The 22249-nt window shown below is 39.1% G+C and overlaps 1 protein-coding gene across 1 annotated transcript in view; it reads right to left on the bottom strand.

The window, feature by feature from the left end:
* Positions 1-22249, bottom strand: part of LOC118807953 (alpha-1,6-mannosylglycoprotein 6-beta-N-acetylglucosaminyltransferase B-like) — a 215203-nt gene that overhangs the window by 136029 nt on the left and 56925 nt on the right. Inside the window, exon 3 of the mRNA XM_036570161.1 lies at positions 1338-1482. Within this exon, the coding sequence (XP_036426054.1) occupies positions 1338-1482 (145 nt within the window). The remainder of the gene's footprint in view (positions 1-1337; positions 1483-22249) is intronic.

Below are 22249 nucleotides of genomic sequence, written 5' to 3'. Positions count from 1 at the left end.
ATCTGCAACAAGAAACTGTCAAACACTAAAAAGTCACGAAGCTTTATTCAGCTTCTTGTTTGAATATTCCCCTTCCTACCTTAACTGGCACAGCAGATACATTCTGGCACCTCAGGCAAGATTTAAGATGGAACGGGAAAATTAAAAGAGAAGCTGACTTCAGCCTCGTAAAAAGTCAAACGTTGAGAGACATTTTACAAGAAACTGTTCTACTTTTGAGGAAAGGTTTCCTGCTGGAGACGTGAGAAAAGCAGCTATAGCTGAGCTAAAGCTTAAAGCAGAGCAAAGTAAGTCTGTGTTTTCATTTATGTTTTGGCCTATACCAGTACATTGGCAAATATTGGGACATATATACACCCAAGATATTCCTCATAAAATATTTTGGCTCCCAAGGTGGTTTGAATTTTATTGAAAGGACAAAATGGCTCTTCTTAACATTTGGATTGCGACCCCTGCCCTGTAGCTTAGTTATGTTCATTTACAAAAATAAAGGATAGAACATTCCAATTTGTCACCAATCCAAAAACTTCCAGAACCCTACTAAATGTTTGAGTAGTGACAATTTAAGCTTATTTTAAGCAGAACTCAAAAATGGTAATTGGTACATGGCCAGCAAATACAGGATAACAAACTAAAGATACATACATTTAAGTATATAACATATATAATTAAAGACAGACATGTTTTTCCTTCTATCTCAATTGATGGTTTAAACAGATCATAACACAACCATTGTAAATATCTGAGGTCTGAATCCTTTTTTTTTCTGATAGTTATTAGTGTGAAAAGAAACTGAGTGTACAGTTTCTAAACCAATCAAATAACTCATGATGGCAGAGTTCAAAGTGGGGGCAGTGGCAGCTCATCAACACTGCCTGACAGGCAACAGACCTGTTCTTAACACATGGATGCAACACAAGTTAGCACAGCTGAAAGGTCCCCCAGACAACTCTGATAAAGCTTAATAGCTTGTTTTGCTGGTGATATTGATCTTTCTCCAGACATTAAAAGAGCATGGACTACTTAGGGGGCAGGTTTTATAGAGGATGTACCCTTGTTTGCTGCAATCTAGCAATAAAACTTTGACAAATTGGTCCCCATATGTGTCTTCTCATTAGGATATCATGCCTGGCTCCTGCCATCCTGAAACCATAATGGTGTCTGTACATGTGTTAATATTTAAACTTCCAATCCACCAATCAAGTTTTAGCTGATCGATTACATTTGAAGGAGAAACAGTGGAAATTTTATTTTTACAAGCTGTTGCTTTACTATTACACTGAAAGCCATGACCAGAGCTGATCTGATCCAGAATTAGCACTAGTGCAGTGTTGTACCTGTTTATGGCCGAGCTGAGCTCCTCCAGGCGGCGTGAGTCGTTGACGTGCTCCAGCTTAGACAGACTGTCCATCCTCTTCATAATGACCTCCAGCATATCACTGATCTTCCTCAGAACTCCTCTGGACTCCACACCTCCCAGCACTAAACACACAAAAACAGCGTTCATTAGAAATGCCTACATTGAGATTCCCCTCACTGTCCACTTTACTGGAAACACATTGCGATTCCCCTCACTGTCCACTTTATAAGAAACACCTTGCGATTCCCCTCAATGTCCATTTTATAAGAAACACCTTCCTCCCCCCCCTTACTGTCCACTTTATTAGAAACACCTTGCGATTCCCCTCAATGTCCACTTTATAAAAAACACCTTGCGGTCCTCCTCACTGTCCACTTTATTAGAAACACCTTGCGATTCCCCTCACTGTCCACTTTACTAGAAACACCTTGTGATTACCCTCACTGTCCACTTTATTAGAAACACCTTGTGATTCCCCTCACTATCCACTTCATTAGAAACACCTTGCCATACCCCTCACTGTCCACTTTATTAGAAACACCTTGCGATTCCCCTCACTGTCCACTTTATTAGAAACACCTTGTGATTACCCTCACTGTCCACTTTATTAGAAACACCTTGTGATTCCCCTCACTGTCCACTTTATTAGAAACACCTTGCCATACCCCTCGCTGTCCACTTTATTAGAAACACTTTGCCATACCCCTCACTGTATGCTTTATAAGAAACACCTTGTGATTTGTTCACTTTACTTCTCCCACTGAATTAATCCATCCTGAGCTGCAGTGCAGGGCTTTAGTTTAACACTGGCACAAAAAACAAAATGCATCTTTGTGTCTATTTGTAACTCTTAGACAAGCAGGTGTAAGAACACAGCTCTGACCTTTCATATTTAATAGAGTACATCACAGGTCAGATTATGACGGAGAAAGAGAAAAAGAGAGAGAGAAGAAACAAATGATGTTGACATTGCACTCCATCAGTAAGCCAAAGACTATTACAGGACTGTACAGATGAGAGAGAGAGAGAGAGAGAGAGAGAGAGAGAGAGAGAGAGAGAGAGAGAGAGAGAGAGAGAGACCTAAATAGACAGAGTAAGAAAAAAACAGGGATTAAGAGAGAGAGAGAGAAAGAGAAGAAGGGAGAGAGAAGGAAAGAAAGAGAGAGAGAGAACAAAAAGAAAAGGGGAATGGGAGAGCAATAAAGAGAGAGTGAGAGAGAGAGGAAGAGAGAGAGAGAGAGAGAGAGAGAGAGAGAGAAAGATGGTAACTCAATAGTCAGTAAAAGAAAGAATACAGTGGGAGGAAGAGAAAGAGAGAAGGAGGGAGATAGAAGGAAAATAAGAGAGGGAGGGAAAGATAGAAGGGGAAGAGAGAAGGAAAAAAGAGATAGAGAATAGAGAAACAAAAAGAAAGAAAACCAAAAGAAGAAAGCGAATGAGAGAGAGAGAGAGAGAGAGAGAGAGAGAGAGAGAGAGAGACAGAGAACTAAATAGACAAACCAAAAAAACAGAGTGAGGGAGAGAGAGAAAAAGAGAGCGATGGAAAGAGAAGGACAAGAAAGAGAGAGAGAGAAAGAGAAAAGTAGGTAGAGAGAAGGAAAAGACAGAGAGAGAGAGAAAGAGAGAGAGAGAGAGAGAGAGAGAGAGAGAGAGAGAGAAAGAAAGAAAGACACTGAGACAGAAAGAGAGAGAGTATAAAAAGAGAACAAAAAGATAAAGAAAGTATGGGACAGCATGAGAGAAAGAATAAAAGCAGAGAGAGAGAGAGAGAGAGAGAGAGAGAAAATAAAATAAAGAATGAAAAGTAAAGAGAGAGAACGTACACAGAAAGAAAATGAGAGAGAGAGAATATGAGATGAATATGAGACAGCGAGACGTTTCTTCACAGTAACCGTGTGTTTATTGTGTCTCAGGGCAGCTGAAGGGCGTCTCTCTGTACCGAGTCAATGTAATTAGATGGTTGAACTAAGAGCTGAAATGAGGCAGTAGATCACACATGAATAGGATTACACACAGAGCTCTTATCACACACTACAGTGTTCATGGACACCTTTGTTTTAACCCCTATTACTCTCAGCCTGCAGCTCAATAGCAGAGCTCCGTCACGCCTTTATCATCACACACTGAATCATATCAGTCTTAACCTTCATTCTGCGCCAACATTACAGCCAACTAGAGGTGATTCCGCAACAAAGGATGAGCAGAACAAGGCAAAAAAAGCCAAGTCCAGTAATATACAGCCTATTAGGTTTGGAAATTGATTCTTTCACACTGCCTTCTTGCTATTTCTTACACATTTACAGTTAATAATTACACATCACAGCTATCTTTACTGCTAACAAAAGCATGCTGTAAAATCATGTAAATTATTTTTTACTCTTTTCTTAGTAACTAAAATAAGCAGAGAAAATTAATTGGAAGTGCAGATTCCAAACTTTTGATCCATGACACATAAGTGGCTCTAAGTAGAAGAGAAGCTGGATTTGATGAAACATTATTGTTTATATTTTTTTTTTATGTTTTTTGACATCAAAACAATAAAAAGATGTGAACAAGTGGAATAGACTCCAATTTGTCAATACAGAATGTACAGCTTTATGTAAATCTTTAGACATTGTGAGTCTTGCTCATTTAATGTGGCCAAGAACTGCCTACTTTGACAAAAAAGGGTTTTGACATTTGACTGTAATGCGAAATTACCAACCACAGAATGTTGTTTCTCACAGGAAACAATAGTGTCAGCAAACTTACAAGCATATCTCGCTTAAAAGCTATTAAATGCTTCAGATTAAACCTCTGCAAAGTTTCTAGACTAATTTCGAGACTACATCTCATCTATCTGTTTGCTCTCAAGATGTCTCTAGTTTTGAGGGTTTTTGTGATTCATTTGAAATAAACCATACCCGATTCAACGGGCTTTTTGTTTAGCATCGTCACAATTAACCATAATGATAAATCATACTTGATATCTGCTTCTTTGTCATTGGTTTAGCAATTTTAGTTGAACCATTTAGGTCGCTGAAGTTCAACCAAATATACACTCCGCGATCTATGAGTTGAAATCAAATGCAACTCTTTGGTATTATTTTATGGCTCGTCTATTGTTTTTAACAACAGCTTGTTCTGAGAGTCTGTAAAGAGTCAGTCATTGAAACAGTCGCTATGCTAGTTGTACGGCGTCACCGTGCCTCTAGAAGGAAGGAAAGGCAGCTCTGTTGATTTCCTTGTTTGATCACAGAGCGCAAGTCCACACCAAACAGAGTGCCCTGAGAGACTCCTCCATCTCTGGCTAGCTGTCTGCACCGCATGCCCATGGCTGCGTTGTCTCAGACTGATGATGTTTAATTATACAACAGTTAGTTCCGGCCACGCAAGCTTATTGGTTGAGAAGCGTTCTAACCATGCTGTTATTTCGCCATAACGTCACGGGTTTTTCACAAACACTGTATCACTCCACTAAGACGCTGTTGCTAAGCAACAAGCTTGACAGCTGTAGGAGACGCTCAAGCGATTTGAAAGTTTTTACTTCTTACTTTGCGCACAAGCAGAAAATGGACACTTTTAAGATCACATTTGACCGACAGCCGATTTGGTCAGACTCTGAAGATGAGATTCCACTAAATTCCCAAACTGTCATCACCACTGAGCAGCTTTCCAGTCGGCAGCTGTGACAGAAGAAAACCTAAACAACTTGGAATTTGCCAGAAATGAACCGAATACCATTCGCCAAACGTGTAGTCTCGTCTTCAGAGTCTGACCAAATCGGACTGAGCCATAAAACTGCCGTAATAAAAAGCAAAAAAGCTGCCCAGTGATAATGACAGTTTCAGAATTTAGTGTAAGGAGCTGGAGAACGAACTGCTGGCTGTGCAGCGAGTGAGCGGAGCTTGTTACTGTGACGTAGCAACAAGCTGCTTATTAAGGAACGATAATTTGGCGGAAGGAACTGCTGACATTAAAACATATTAAATGCCACGTTCATGGCCCAATTTATTCATTTCTTACTTTATTTATTTAACTGATGTATAAAATCAATAGAACACTCGAGGTCGTGTGTTATCGCATATAACATCACAGCTGTGATTTGGTCGCAGGCACGAGCCGAAGGCAAGATCAAATCACAGCCACAATGTTATTTCACGATAACACACTCCCTCTCGTGTTCTATTGCTTAATTAGCCCACTACTGTGACGCTTTTATTTGTACGTCTCTATTAATATTTATGTTGGTTATAATGTGAAGGTTTCATTTATAGATTTTAAAATTAAGTTAATCTTTTTCCCACATATGTTTTTATGACTTAGAGTGACATTACCGGCCCACTACAAACTACTGCCTCCCCTGATTACAGGCCTGCAGACCACTAGAGCGTGCTTCACAGCCCACTGGTGGTCCGCGGCCATAGGTTGAGAAACTCTGCCCTTAAAGACTCACAGTATGCAGAGCAGATCTGGCAATCAGGCTGATAGAACCTGCTGCCAGACAGCAAATCAGAATGCAACTGATAAAATCCCCACAGCTGTGGCCAGCTTAACATGCAGTAGATATCAGCAGACCAGGGCAGGAGAGGGGAGGTAATGAGGTGGCTGCTGCGACCCCAGAATTCAAGATTATTTAACTGCAACAAAATAACAACAGAAATTAACTTTCAACGTTCTGAGCGTAGCAAAGACTCATGCAGAGTTTGTGCCAAGCATGTTCAGTTGTCCAGTGACGCTGCGTTAGTGGAACTTATGGAGAATATGGCGTTAGTGGAGAATATGGCGGTGCTACATGTGTCTTGGAAGAAACTAGTGCTAGTCTTCACCCTCCCAGCTTGGTGGCATCATGTGATAGTAAGAGACATAGCTAGTAGGCAGAAATGGCCATGACTAAATTAAGAGAAAAACTAGGTAAAACCTATGTAATTAATGATGTAATAACTACTTTTAAATAGTATAGGATGATGACAATAATAGTAGTAAAAATACTATTGTTGTTGTGCTTCGGACCCCTACCCTGAGTGGATGAATCTGATGATTGAAAGCAAATTCAAAGAGAACTCAGTCAAATTGTGGTGAAGGAAGCATCTTCCAATGATGCGAGTGAACTTTTTTACTATTGTTATTCCTTTTTTATCAGTGTAATGTTGATTTTGACATCATTTGAGGCCTGAACATTGAGCCAGACCTTCTTTTCAAGGCAAACTCCCAGCCCAATGTTTTTGATTTTTAAAAGATTATTTCCATCTTTACTAGGCAACTGAATGAATGAAAGGCACTAGTGACAGTCATTAGTGATGATGACTAAGCCAGTGAGTGAACTCCATTCGAGCATGGTTACTCATCTTTCCAAAGTGTGTACAAAATTTATATTTGGCTTAGTGACACTCACTGTCCGTATGTGTGTGTGCTGTAGCTGATATGTAGTGTGGATGACAGCAGTGTTGCAGCAGGTTTCTGGTTCAACTCGACATGTGAGCAAATCACAGGAGCTGTCAGCATCATCAGCTCTGAAACCAACTCAATTATAGCTCAGAGGGGAGAGGATTAGAACCAGAGACTTATCAGAGAGAAAGAGAGAGAGAGAGAGAGAGAGAGAGAGAGAGAGAGAGGGGATGTTAAGGAAAGAAAGGGTGTTAAGTAAGGAAAGAAAAGTAAAAGAAAGCAAGACTGAGAACAATCAAGACTGAGAAGTTGACTGAATAGACTGGCTGATGTGGTTTCTGACACTATATAGCTGCTTTCTATCACACAGTGTCAGAAACTACTCTAGCAAGTCTACATTATAAAGACAAAAACATTGGAAGCAGATAGAGAAGCGTGATTTGTCACTCCACAGAATACATGGCCACCTAATGCTATTGTTTATTTTTACTCAGTTATGACCAATAGAATGAATCACCATCATAATTCTTGCACTTTCAGCTCACAGACACTCCAGGCTAACAACTTCTGAAAAGATATCTACAATTCTACTTGTTTTCAAGATCTCTATTAGCAAAAATGTACAAAATTTTGCAGGCACTTAGTAATTTTTTGATCAAAATTTAGCCAAAATAGTCATAAATATATCAAATATCTATTAGCATAAACATGTCAAATAACAGCATATCTGAGTAGCCCAGCGTCTAATGAAAATAATAACATATGGCATGTGTGACTCATGTAAATACTGTAATTGACCCAAATATACAAACAATCAACCCAAATTAATTAATATAGTAGTAATTCATACACAAAAATCTGCAAATTTTATTTTTTTATACAATTTATTTTAAATATATCAAAAACCTTAGATTGTCACCTGCAAAGATCTTCCTATTAGCCCAATATATCTAAAAATGCATTTTATGTCACTGAAAACTGAGAGGCAGCAATGCTCCAAAAGCAACGTGTAATCTTGGCCAATGCGGCCAGGCTAAACATGCTGACTAATTCATGTTTACCCTCCATGCTGTGAAATCAGGGCAAGCGCAGCATGAACCCAGCCATGGTCACCAGCCTGGGAAACAGCTCAGCCTTTCACATTTGCAGATTCAGTGAAGCCTAATCACAGAAACCTCACAGCTGCTCGCTTTTAACTACGGTTCAGCATCTGCATGCATTACAAGTGCTGCAGATTGATCTCCAGACGCTGATGAAGACGCGCACACTTCCTGACACGCATATGCTCCGGAGAAACACACTCATTTGCACACCAGGCTGATTATGGAGAACGCAGAGAGTCAGGTCTGAAAAGGGACCACACCGCTAGTGGGTTTTTTAGGGAACGTGAAGTGATAGAAGGTGGTTAGTGATACTGCAGTTACTGTAGCTGGCTTGTTTTCAGGGGCTACACTAATAGAGACAGTGCTAACCCCAGCACAGCTGCTGCAGAGTGAAGGCGAAAAGCTGGTGTGTTCTGTATATTGTTGTCTTGTTGTATTTGTTTGTTTTTTTTTACATAGTTTGAAAAAACCGTCTTCTCTTTACATTGTGTCAAACTTTCATGATGAATGGATCAGTAAAATTGGTCTTAAATTTCTTGTGGGAAAAAATAAAAAATGTTTCTTTAACTCCCATTCAAAGTAAAGAAAGGTTTTGACCCAACAGTGCTGATCTGTTTGATGTAAACAGTCGTCCACTACACTTTTTTGTGACAGTTTTTATGCTCATCATTGTTGTATCTCCTGGACATTTCCCCTTAATCTTCCTTGTAAACTTGGCCCACTTGTATCACAGCCTTGCAAGCCAGACGTCTACCTGTTGCCTGATTGCCTAATGATTTTTGTCACACAGTGGACACAACGACCGCCTACTTTAACAGAAAAGAGGCCACTGGACTGACATGCAAACCAAGCAATCACAAATTCATAGTCCTCGATTACGTCAATAAGAAGACCATGTTGTCGTGTTGGTAGGAGAGCTGTAACTGACTGTGTTCTAAAAGAACTCGTCTCATCACCTTTACTGCAGATACAGCCCTGCAAGTGATTAAAACCAAGCAAAATAGACCAAAATAACCAGTAAAAATATTTAAAGGCATGTAGACACCTTAGACGTGTCTCCAGAAAATGCTATGAGAAGATTTGCTAGATTGGTGGACTGGATCTGTATAACCTGCACATCTCCAGAGTTCAGAACTTTCCAGTGCATGATATTTTATAAAAACTAATAAAAGTGCCAAAGCTCTTAAATAATAAACTCATCAACAACTATTAAGCTCAAGTCAGCTTATTATTCTCCAGTCTCTAATTTGAATTTTCCATTCCACCTTAAATGGTGCTGTAGTAACACTGAGGCGCCTTAAACGTAGAATGAATTTCAAAAGTTGGTGAATATGAAGTTAACATCAGCTTACACCGATTTACCTCAATAATTGATCCTTAATCAACAAATACCTCAAACTGTCACTTGGAGATGTTTACCTGTTACTGAGTAGTTAATATGCAGCACAGCGAAGCTAATCAGACATTGGAGCTGCTGTTCGTGTCTCACTGGCTGATCTTACGCTGCGTCCCAAACCACATACTTCTGTACTTTACCTACTGCACTAATGAGTGCACTTCTAATGGTGTATGCACTGTTTTGCAAACTATTTAGTGTGCTAGTATGCTATTTGGAACATGAAAATAATGACAGTGGGGAATCTATTTTTAGAAATAAGATATGTGAGTGTGAAGATTCTTTCTAAAGTTTAAAGAATCTCTACATCGCATGTGTCAAACACAAGGTCTGTGGGCCAAGTCAGGCCTGTGACACAGTCTTGTTCGGCCTGCTAAATTATTTTATTTTTCTATTCTTACAAGCCTGTTTCACCCTGAGCTGCACTACAGTCCCCAGCATGCACTGCAACATAATGTGTATTTTGACTCCCTTCCACCAACAACAGTCTCTGGGCCAGCAGTAACACAAAAAGATGCAAATACGGTTGGCCGTGTGCAAAACAGGCAACCACTTGCTATTGATGAATAGCTAGCATTTAGCTTTAAATAGAAAGGACTACACCTATTTTTAAAGAATCCTCAGCTGAACACTTTTGTTTGTTTGTTTGTTTTTCAATAATAAAAATATTTAGATGCAAATGGGGATGATTTGCAAATCCAGAGGTGAGGTAGACTTACATCTCTGTAGGTTTGTTTATTGAGTCAGTTGTCTAGGATTGTTTGACAGGAAGAAAGCTACAGCTTGTCATTTTATCTCACCATGGCCATCTTTGTGGAGAGGTGGGAATTGTTTTTCACAGCAGGGAGGTCACATTTCTCCCCTTTCATCCCTCATTGCTCACTAGCAGCTCAACATATAGTCACAATGTTTCACAGAGAGACAACAGTGCTCTAACTAATCTGATAGCAAAGTTATTGGGAAAACATGCTTTTTGATTATATTAATTAAAAATATCAGAGTTAATGTCCATTCCACTGGCAGAATGGCCACTAGGGGGTGGTGCGGAAAGAGGTTAAACCCCTTAATTTGACTTGAAGAAGTGAGCCGACAAAATTGTACACTTCATGCAGTGCCATATCCCAAGATGCATTACAAATATAATTGAATTGAGTTCAAGCACAGAATCGGCTCAGCACCACTTACACGTGATTAATGCACAGTGACAAATTCTTGTGACACATCGGAAACAAACTGCCGAGTGCTCAGCAGCATGGAAAAGCATTCAGAAACTAGATTTCAGTTCAAACAGTGCAGGCTGCAGAGTAATAATTACCTACTATATCCTTACAAATTCAGTGAACTGACTGAAGACTCAATCAGAAGCCCTGTTGGCACTACTAACTAAAATGCTGTAGCTTGAGGATACAGAAATGTAGATCTAGTTTGCTGTGGGTTCATATCAGCATATTAATAGTCAAACCAAAAACAAGTGCTGTGTTCATGTCCTGTTTAATATCTAAATGTCCAGTGCCGACACCTTAACATCACATACACATGCCGTTTAATCAAAATTTCAAATGATGCACTTTGCCTTTCTATCACTCTTGATAACCAAATTCTGCTACAAAGACTGTAACAATATCAATATCTTTCAGAATTGCATTTTAGTTTGGCAATTTGGTGCATATTAGAGTTTTGAATGGCATCTCCTTTTTCCATTAACAATGAGAAATCACACCAGGGTTAGATATTCACCAGGAAGAAACCTCGAGAGGAACCAACTCCTTTAATTTTAGTGTAAGTCAATGGAAACAGACATTTTTCCAAGTCATTTTTGGCCATTTCTGTTGGTCTGTTGGTTCATCACAAAATTTACACACAATATAAAGGGAAACAGGAATTTTCAAATAAATAAAACTGATGAATGGCAAAAATGGAGATACAAGGTTTTGTTCCAACAGCAGCAACACATATACTCTCGGTAGAATGGGTCATACTGATGAGCTCACTGACTTTAAACATCATAGGATGTCAGAGGATGCCACTTCTGATGCAGTTTGTGAAATTTCTGTCCTGCTAGATCTGCCCCAGACAACTGTAAGTGCTGTTATTATGAAAAGGAGGCACCTAGGAGCAACTTTGGACGGCAAAGTTTCAACTTTCTAAATTCCCTAGGGATCTCAAGCATGGACCCACAGCACCCCCAAGGGGTGAAACCGCGAATTACCACATCGCCACCATAAGGACTTGTGCTTATAAGGAACCTTATAAGGAACTTCTTGCTTTGTCTGCTTGATTATCAACATTTATATAATCTGTAAGTAATACTACTTGTTGTATTAATCTTGTTGTTGGGTAGTACCTAAATATTACCTGTATCTTTTTCTACTATTATACGTACAGCATAACTTTGATAACAGTCAGACCCAACCATTTAATTGCTATGAGTTTAGACCATTGACCAATATGTATCCTGAATGTGGTTTTCTTTTCTTTTCTTCCTTTGTTCCTTTACTTTTATTGTCGATTTTATTTTTCATGCATTGGGTCATGTTCAGATATGATAGGCAAATAGTTCCTGTGTTCTTTGACATGTGTTGTGTATCAGGTAACAAGGGTTAAACTCTCTCTTAGAAACATGTCTGAATATCCTAGTTGATCATTCCTTGATTTTGAAAGTTAAACCAATTTGATGATATAGAAATGTTTCTTTTTCTTTGTTTAAACTAGCTGAAACAAAGGAGGCAGTGATTCTGGGGAAAGCATTCCTAAAACTATGCACAACCAATCAGAGTTGGAAACAGTGAGTAGCTAGTAACCTTAGGTGAGGGGAACCTATCAGCACTCTGGCTCCACCTCCAAAGGGTAGGGCCTCCAGCCAAGCAAATTTGAGTTCAGTTCACATTCCTGCGTTCGCAACAAAAGGATAGCTAAGTTTCTAAGTTTGTGCCAGCCTTGGTCAGAAAGACAGGTCAGAAGTATTAGAACGCTAAATTTTCAGATCTGAACCTTTGTTTGTTTTGTAACTTGCCTGTTCGTCTACACACCTTAAGTTTAAACCACCATCAGAGAAGGAAGGTGGATATTTCTTGTCTGGGAGGATATATCCACAACTTTCGATTCTGCTAAAGAGAGGTAGTTAGTTAAATTAGTATCACCAGCCTCAGAACCCTGATTGCAACCTGAACCTCGCCAGCGGAGTGGGAGCGGTTCTGACGCCCAGCATCGCACCCAGAGCCACGCAGTGATCTGTGAACAGATCGACCATCGAAAGGCTGCCCAAGCTCCAACATCAGACGGCCACGAGACGCCTCCGCCCAATCACTGACGGGAAGGCGCGTGCCCGCACAGAGATGCAGCATCCACGGCCAGTGAGGAGAGGAACCACCGCGTGAGCTACAGCCTTCGATCGAGTCTGTCCTGAGACGACCCCTCCTGAAGTCAGCTCCCGACTCCAACGTAAGCTGGTTCCATCAATTTGCAGTCAGGGCCCTGACGCCAATTTATTTAATAAGAGAACTTTTATGGGTACATCCAGCCATATAGTTATTCCCGTCCATGCTTAGGTTAATTCTCTAGAGGCTCTCCCAAGTGACTTCCCAAACCTCACTGCCTCATACCATTTAGCCGTGAATCACTCTAACTTACTCAAGCTATTTTGTTTTTCATTACTATCACTTTGTTTTGTTTTGTTTTCTGGTTTTATTTTCTATTGTTTATCATTGAATGTAGTCCAAAAGTAGTTTGATATTTAGCCAATAAATTCCCTTTTCTGAACCATCCTTGGTGTGAGCGTTTCTCTCTCTTGCCCTGGTCTGTAGACTTCAAATAAATCCGGGTTACCTCACACCCTCACATAAGGTTCTAGCAATAATAATATTAAAAATGGCAAAACCCGTTACAGGAGTTTTTCCTTGCCACTGTCGCCTCTGGCTTGCTCATGGGGGCTTGGACCCGGATTTCTTTCTGTAATGCTGATTTCCTTGTAAAGCTGCTTTGTGACAACACCTGTTGTAAAAAGTGCTATATAAATAAACTTTGCTTACTTGCTTGCTTGCTTCTCTATCTGCTAGTCTGATGGACGAGTCTGGTTTTGATGAATGCCAGGAGAACCTTATCTGCCTGACTGCATTGTGCCAACTGTAAAGTTTGGTAAAGGAGAGATAATGCTATGGGGATGTTTTTCAAGGGTTGGCCTAGGACCCTTAGTTCCAGTGAAGGGAAATTTTAATGCTTCAGCACATCAAGACATTTTGGGCAATTGTATACGTCCAACATTGTGGGAACAGTTTGGGGAAGGCCCTTTTCTGTTCCAGCATGACTGAGCCCCAGTGTGCAAAGCAAGGTCCATAAAGGCATGGCTGAGTGAGTTTGGTGTGGAAGAACTGGCTCGCACAGAACCCTGACCTCAACCCTTTGGGATAAACTATAACAAAGATTGTGAGCCAGTCATCTCATCCAACATCAGTGTCTGACCTCACAAATGCGAAAATTCCCACAGACATACTCCATATAGCTGCAAATGGGGACCAACTCTATATTAATGCCTATGGATTTAGATGGGATGTCATATACATCTTATATATATATATATATATATATATATATATATATATATATATATATATATATATATATATATATATATATATACACATATATGTATGTGGAGAGACAGAGAGCGAAAGAGAAAGAGAGCATTATCATCCATTTGCATTGCTCTCTTTTCTCTGCCATTATGCCTGCTGTCTATAACCTTTCCACCGTCAACCCACAGAGAGCTATAAGAGAAGAGGAGAGCAATGTAGAGAGAGAGAGAAAAGTGTGTGTGTGTTTGTAAAAGTGAGAGACAGAGGGAGAGAGAGAGAGATGAATGGCACATCAGTATAAATTATATTCTCTTCTCTGTGCTGCTCTCCACCTCTCTGAGATCACCTCTACCTTCACTGACTCTGTTTTTCACAGTTTATCTCTCTGTGCTCTGTGTAGGAGACTGGTGTCTGGGTGAAGTGTACAAAGTGCATTTTACATGTTTACTTGCTTTTCATGACTGCAAATATCACAATTCCATCTCTGTATTTAGTAAACATTAATATGAACCTATGTCCAGTTCAGGTTTAGCTCTGGCAGGTAGCCTGCTTTCTGCGATCAGCATGCTGTCCACCTTCACTCTAATTAACAGCATCAATTTAGCTCAGCTGCAGCTTCATCTCCTTTATTATTCTCCATCTTGGCTACAAAGGGGGCTTTAAGATTCGACAGCATTAGGGACGACTACAGCGACCAGAAAAACATCTTTATGGCCATAAATTTGGTTCTTTGGCTTTATATACCAAACCTGAAGTAGGACACCTGGGTGTGATCTTAGACTCTGAGCTCTGACATATCTCACATGTAAACACAGTCACTAAAGTGTCTTTTTATCATTTGAGAAATGTCACTAAAGTTCGGCCTTTTCTGTCTCAGAGCGATGCAGAGAAACTTCATGCATTTGATACAAGCAGAGTTGATCACTGTAATTATCTTTTTCCTGGACATCCTAAGAAAGCAATATATCCACTACAACTCATACAAAATGCATCAGCATCATAACTAAAACTAAACAGAGAGATCATTTTAAATGAACTGCTCTGGCTACTTGTATCATTCAGAATAGATTTTAAAGTTCTGCTGCTAGTTTTTAAGGCTCTAAATGACCTTAAAGCACTGTTTACATCACAGAGTGTCTGTCTCCTTATGTTCCAGCACATGATCTTAGATCTGCAGATACATGACCTTCCGTAAAAAAACAGGAAATGTGAAGAGGCTCTTTCTGTTATTCTGCTTCTAAACTGTGGAACTCAATTCCACCTTTTATCAGACAGTCAAGCTCAGTGCTCACTTTTAAGTAGCATCTAAAATGTGTCTCTTTAACTTAGCACTTAATTAGAATCTCTATGTCTCTTGGTGTTTATCTTCTAATTTGATTTGTATCATTTTCTTATATGATTCTAAATTAATACTTATAATTTCTTGTATTACTGTTAAGCTTTATCATGTGTATGTAAAGCACTTTGAGCTGCCACCACATGAAAAGTGCTATATAAATAAAAAATATTATTATTATTATTATTATTAGTAGTAGTAGTAGTAGTAGTATTGTTATGTGGCCTTATAAAATATGCTCTGAATCTATTCAAATGTTAGTGTTTTTATCAAAAAGAACAGACAAAAATGATACAAAATTGCAAAATTAAGTTAGCTAAACCTCATACCATACCAATGTTTGTGCCTGCTGTAAAAGACCAGCATGCCAGGCTACGATCGAACGGAGGAAAAAGCCAGCAAGGAAATATGTGCATGCAGAAAATAGCAGAATTTCAGGTTGCCATAGCAACCCTGCATGCTTAAAATCATTACTGTTGTTTAACCGTTAAAAGCAATTTCACTATTAGGTGGTATTTTCAGACTGTTCTGTAAAGTTTCACTGCTGTGGCTTTGTTCAAGCTTTGTGCTTGTATTGAGGGGGCACTGCCCCTCCAACATTACTGACACACACACTCGCCTGTGCTGACAACTCTCACACAGCCGGAGTCTCACACCTCACATACCTAAAGACTTTTAAAGTCTTAACAGATTATAAAGACTGGGCTTCTTACACTATCACACTGGCAGATTTTTTTGGGTGACTGAAATATTGGGGATGACACTCTAAACGATTAGGGATCACACACTATTTAACATCTGAACTGAACAGAACTGAACTCGCGCAAACTCTCGCAGTCTCTCTTTACTAGGAGACGCAAATAAACAAAGGTGGAGCTGCTGCTGCTGTTTTGTCTGCCGTTTGTGCCGACACGGTAAAGAAGCAGCAGGTAAACATGTTTAAGTGAGACTAATGGATTTAAAAATGTGATCAGTGTGGTATTTTTAGAGTCTTAAACATTCATAAACTTGATTGTGCTCATGCCTTAAACTCAGCTCATTAAAAAGCTTCACTCCACACATGAACTTTTCACCATTTTTCTTTGTTTACTTGCTATATTTTCTTCTTTCATGCTCTCAGTTTTCACAGGCTGTTGGAGGAGTCCATTCATACTGAGTCATTGACCAGTTTACACTAGATTACACTCAGATTTGGGTCTAAAAAAATTAAACATGTTCGATAAACTCAGACTGGTCTCAAACGCCATCAGGAGGCCAAAAATCGGAGTCTGCGGCCCTCGCACTCTACTCGATTCAAGACTAGAGCCGACCAGCTCAGACTCAGGGTAAAAGTCATGTAGTGTAACCCTGGCTTAAGTCTGACACAAAGCTTCGTTCACAGGCCACCTGTCAAACCCAGAACTGCTTCTGAAGTATTTTACGTCCCACCATGCAGCGAAACTTTTGCATTAAGCAATATTTCTATTCTGGCTGTGGAAAAACAAGATTATATAAGGCAAAAGAAATGCCTACCTGGCACAGAGGGATCCGGCAAAACAGCAGCTGCACACAAGACACGCTTTCCTGTTTGCTAGTTAAATCCATATTTCACTAGGTGTGAATATAAATAATGCAGTGGAGCGGCTGTGTATGAATGCGTGGAGGAATTCACTCAGAGGCCGTGTCAAAACCAGTCAAGCTATTAGCTCAGTGATACGAGAAACACAGCAGACTTGTACATTAGAGCATGTTTTTGGGATCACCCCACCCCACACACACACACACACACACATACCCACACAAAAATTGTTTGTATTTCCGTCTTTATGGGGTTCCCACATGCTTCTGAATAAGTGTATGTAAATGCTACTGTGCTCCATCTAAACTAACCAGAAGCCTGACCCGGCATCTACCCATGACTTTGAGACTCAACCCGACCTGTGCTGGTAAATTTAAAACCTGAACACAACCCAAATCTGCTCAGATCAACTAACAGACAGATTATGATAGTCATGTTCTTTTGTTACTAAGTGCTGGAGCAGGTATTTTACACACCTTCAATGCCCTAACAGCATTTATTAGTCAAAATGATCATTTCAAAACTGAAATTCAGGACACAGTGGGCAGAAAACCAAAACCGGAGAGTAAAATAATAAAATGATTTCTTATACTATAGGCTACTGGATCTACCAATTTTTCCCTAACAGACGGAATAGTGTCATAATACGAGTCTTTTCAGGGATCTCCCAGAATTTTAAGTTTTGAGTTGCTTTCTTTCAAATCCCAAATTCAGGTTCATTTAAATGTAATGCATAGGTCTACACTCATTAGTTGGAACATGCAGCCACTGTTGCTCTTACTAGACATCGGTGATGGAAATTGGAAACTGCATTCACTCAGTGGAAATCACATGATTTTCATGTTCAGATTCTGTAAAAATAATATTGCTGAATTATTGAAAGTAATAAGTGCATTCAGATGAAACTTGTTTAATTTAAGCAAATAAGATAAATGTGATTAATCATTAAATTGCAAATTATTTTAATTGTTTGACAGCCTTAATCTAAAGCAATGTAAAAGTATATAACTCTCCACTGTTTTGATCATGCAGGAGACATTGGGTTCCTACTAATAGCTAATACACACAAACACACACACAGACACAGCCATGTTTCTCTATGGTTGGAGAGACATTGATAAAAAGCTCCTTTTACACCATTTCAATCTTCAGCTTTGTGTGCTTGCAGCAGATTTTCCACCACATGACTCAACAGGCTTTTCTGAATCAACACGTTGACAACAGATTTATTTATTCGTTCATTTATTTGCAATTTGAGAGTTTCAAACAGCAAAAGCAGGAGCCACAATAAAACATACAATACAGGTACAATATAAACTATCTATCGTCTCCTGGTCAACTCTGAGCTGGGCGGTCGAGGCATTATTCCAGCAAATCCTGACTAGAGCTTTAAGGATTCACTGACAAAGCCGACTACATCAATTATTAACTGTCAATGTGAATAAAAGCGTCAGGTAATGTTTACATAATTCTGACACATATCAATAGATTCTACCCACATGGGGCCAAATATGGCTGCTGTCATTTTGCTGCATTGTAAGAATAAATGGTTTGTGGCTCAGGCACAACTTTCAATGATTGGCAGTAGATAAACTCAAGTAAGAGCCACATGAGCCACAGGGTGCTGCAATGCATGATATGCAAAGTGGAGGCAGCAAAGATGCAGATATGAAATAAAACTACACAAAAGCCTCGAGGCGTTTTCTGCTCCCGCTGATAATGAATGGAGTATTATGCAAAAGTTTGTGCACCCCAGTCAAATTCCATGTTTTGTTGATTTTCTGAGTGAAAATAAGTTACAGAGAACATGTTCAGCACATTAGCCATGTTTACATGCAGCCTAATAATCCATTAATAATGCGATTAATAGCTCAATTGGAATAGAATACGTCCATGTATGCACCTCAATCTGAATAGACTAGTCTGAATACAATTTCAGTCCGACTGAACGAGGTGGGTTGTCCTATAAATAATATAGAAGAATAGAAAAATAATAACCATGTAAACGCCTGTATCTAAATACATTCCCAGTCAGAGTGTAAGTATGTTCTGTGCATGTGCGTTTATAATGTTCAACATGGCAGGGGCAGAAACTGGTCAGCAGAGGAGACAAAGTTTATGCTTTGAGCTTCAAAACACGGCGGTGGGACAGGCGTCCAGCTTATGTGTCTCAGAACGTGATGTCTTCCTCTCGCCCTTCTTTAATAAGTACATGTGAAGTACATTTTCCTGAATCTGACATCATTTTAAAGTAATTAAAAACACAAGCACTGTTCAATGCTCCTCTCACTCTGACTGGACTCACGCGATGCTCGTTGTCACGGTAACGTCTATACTAAGTGGTTCTCTACGCTTGCATGTAATTTTGGATTGGATTACTTGTAGTGTGCATGTAAACTGAGATTTTCCATCAGATTGTTGAGGAAAGTGAGCACATAAACACCTCAGTCTTAATCTATAATCAGAATTCAGTTGGATGTAAACACAGCCAGTGTAATGCACAATTACTGTTTGTTTACTGAATTTAACATAACATAATAAAACATAAAATGTGGCCGGTGCATAAGTTATGGCACAGTTTTTAAGTTGATGCACAAAAATGCCATACTTAAGTGTATTTTCTGAAGAAAGTTGTTCATCGTTTCATTAACTTTCTGGGCTCAGCATGTCTGACTGACGTTCTGTTTGTTTTGACATCAAAAATTGACAAAACCATGGCAAAAACTGGAAAGTATGCACAAAACGACTGAACACACTTTTTTATGCAAACTTTTCATCAAAGTCATATCAGAATAAAATATCTTCTCTTCTGCTTACACAAACATGACACAGACTGAAAGTTTGTCATCACTTTCCACACAATTACCTCACTTGGTTCAATGAACTTTGGGTCAGAAATAATTGTAAAAAAAGGTGCTTCAAGGCAGAAACACCACAGGAGACTGAGGATGGTTAACAGTCAGTCAAGACTGGGAGCTTCAGATGGTCATTATCCACATTAGTGATTACCAATTACAAGCATTAGCACTCTCTGAGGAGTTAGCCTTTAGCATGCTTTAAACAGATTGTCGACTGAGCAGACAGTTCAATACTACGAGCCTCAACACAGGAACTGTAATGAGGAGTCATTATTAGTCTCCCAGAACAGGTAGATAATGAATTTGGTTCACGTCTTCAGGGCATTTCAAATGAAAAAGTTACAGTTGTTCAAACTTGAAGTCATTTCAGCCTCTTTGTATGTGTCCATTCTGATGGTGGAATGAAAATTGACATATATATATTTTTTTATTTATATAATAAAAAAATTCAGGCTAGTCAAGGTTAATTCAAAATTGAATTCCTACCTTTATAAAGGTACGACCTTTATAAAGGGTTGAATGAATGGTTTCAAATAAGTTTATTAAGGGTTATTAACCCTTGTGTTGTGTTGATGTCTATAGGACCCATTTTCAATGTTTACCAAAAGAAAGAATTATGAGATTTATTATTATTTCAACCTCAGATTTCTTGGTCTTTGCTCATTTTCTGTGAAGAACATATGAAATAACACATTTTCAGTGACTTCACACTGTTCACCCCCCGACACATTTATATTACACATGTAGTGTTGGGGGGAATCTGCGAGGAATGAAAGTGTGGAGCTGCTGTGTCCCTTCATTCTTTTCTCCTCCTACATGGCCTGCTGTTAGTGTGTGTGTGAGTCTGTGTGGGTATGTGTTTGTATTTGTGTGTGAGTGTTTGTGTGTGTAAGTGTGAGGGTGGATGACATGGACTGGCTGCTGACTGGCTACAGCTGCTAAACGCTACACGGGCCACTTGTGATATTTTAAACATCTGCTGTTTTTACATAATGACGTTGAACACTCAAAGAACCATTTGCATGGTGAAATGGTTCTTCAGATTGATGTTTTATAAACGGTTCTATGTAACACCTTTTTGAAAATGGTTCTATATACCACCAAAAAGCATTCTTTTATTGTTACAGAACCCTTTTGCAATGCAAAGAACCCTTTAATCATGCAAATGGTTCTTTGAGTGTTCACAGTTCTACATAGAACCATTATCTTTACTAAAGAACATTTACAACACATTCACCATCAAAATGAAGAACGATTTCATCATGCAAAGACCATTTAACTATACAAAGAGTTCTATGAGTGTTCATGGTTCTATATAGAATCATTTGCTTTACTAAAGAACCTTTAAAGAACCATGATTTTTAAGAGTGTACAGATGTCAGTTTTCAAAACAAATATTAAAAGGCAGCATAAAAGTAGCTCATATTGCAGCACCAATATTCAACATTTCACAGTTTCTTCTTCACTTTAGTGCAAGCGAAGCTTTCAGATGCTCACACTGAGTTTAATATTACGTAACAATCATATTAATTTCATGTCTATACTCGCCTGCCTGTTTGTCCTCAGTTACTTTTTAAAAACCCACACACTCAATTTGAACTTTGTGGACTGCTTAGTTCAAACATACAAAGGTTACACCACCTCGAAGGTTCTCTGCTGCTATTTTCCACAAATACACTCAGCTAATTTCATTTATTCCCCAAGAAAATCTACCTTACATTCTTAGAGTGATAGGTCACCAAACTCTTATGGCTTTAGTGTTGTGTGAAAAGCTTTTCAGGCTTTTACGTTTTTTAAGCCGGCATGAAAAGGTAGGGTCCCAGCCCGCCTGTGTTCTAGGAAACGCTGACCCTGGGTATGGAACAAAAGCACGGCCTCAGAGGAATGGAAAAAGCATTGCAGTGCAGGCCTTACCTCCATTAGCTTGATGGTGTAATGCTACACTTGTGCACTTGAAGATGAATTCTTGGTAAAGGACATTTTTCGGGAGCAGGACATTTTTCCCTGAGAGGAAATGCTGGAAGGTTCAGTGATTCAGTGTGTCTGATGTTTACTGCATGATTCATACAGCCACAGGTGTTAAACCCTTTCAGACATTATAGTAAGGCCTTTCTGCTTTTGTGTACACTTTTGTGTTTTATAATCATGCTGTCATATTTGACAAGAACATCCAGTATAGGTCTCTCTACAGATTCAGAACCTCAGCTAACAAGGTAGGGCACCCGATACTCACTTCTGTACGGTAAAGTTGGAATGATTAGTCCCAAACAACCTGAAAAACACTAATATATGAAGAATAGCACATATTAGTTCATGAACTACTTTAGTAAATGTTTCTTAAATTAGGTTTGGAGATTTCAGTCCAAAAGCAACCTCAATAAACACTCCTACACACTAGAATAGAGGTTATTTTTATACACTTATAATTTCCCATTTCCTCTGTTAAAAGTGCAAAATATGAGCAAAAGCCACCTATTATTATTAAGTGTCCAGGCTTACGGTGGTAGCATTGTAACTTCCAAGCTAGTTACACAGGACAACTATTTACAAATTGATTTTGCTCAGACTGAGAATTCAGAAAGAAATCAGAGTAAGAGTTTACATGCAATGAGAAATCTGACTACTGAGCTAAAATCCAGCTCTCTTTATCAGATTTCTTAATCAGATTGCTAGACTTTACTCTGATGTAAGTGTACCGTT

The sequence above is a fragment of the Colossoma macropomum genome, unplaced genomic scaffold (genome assembly GCF_904425465.1).
Source record: "Colossoma macropomum unplaced genomic scaffold, Colossoma_macropomum, whole genome shotgun sequence".
NCBI lineage: Eukaryota > Metazoa > Chordata > Actinopteri > Characiformes > Serrasalmidae > Colossoma > Colossoma macropomum.
This window is presented reverse-complemented; position numbering and strand designations above follow the sequence as displayed.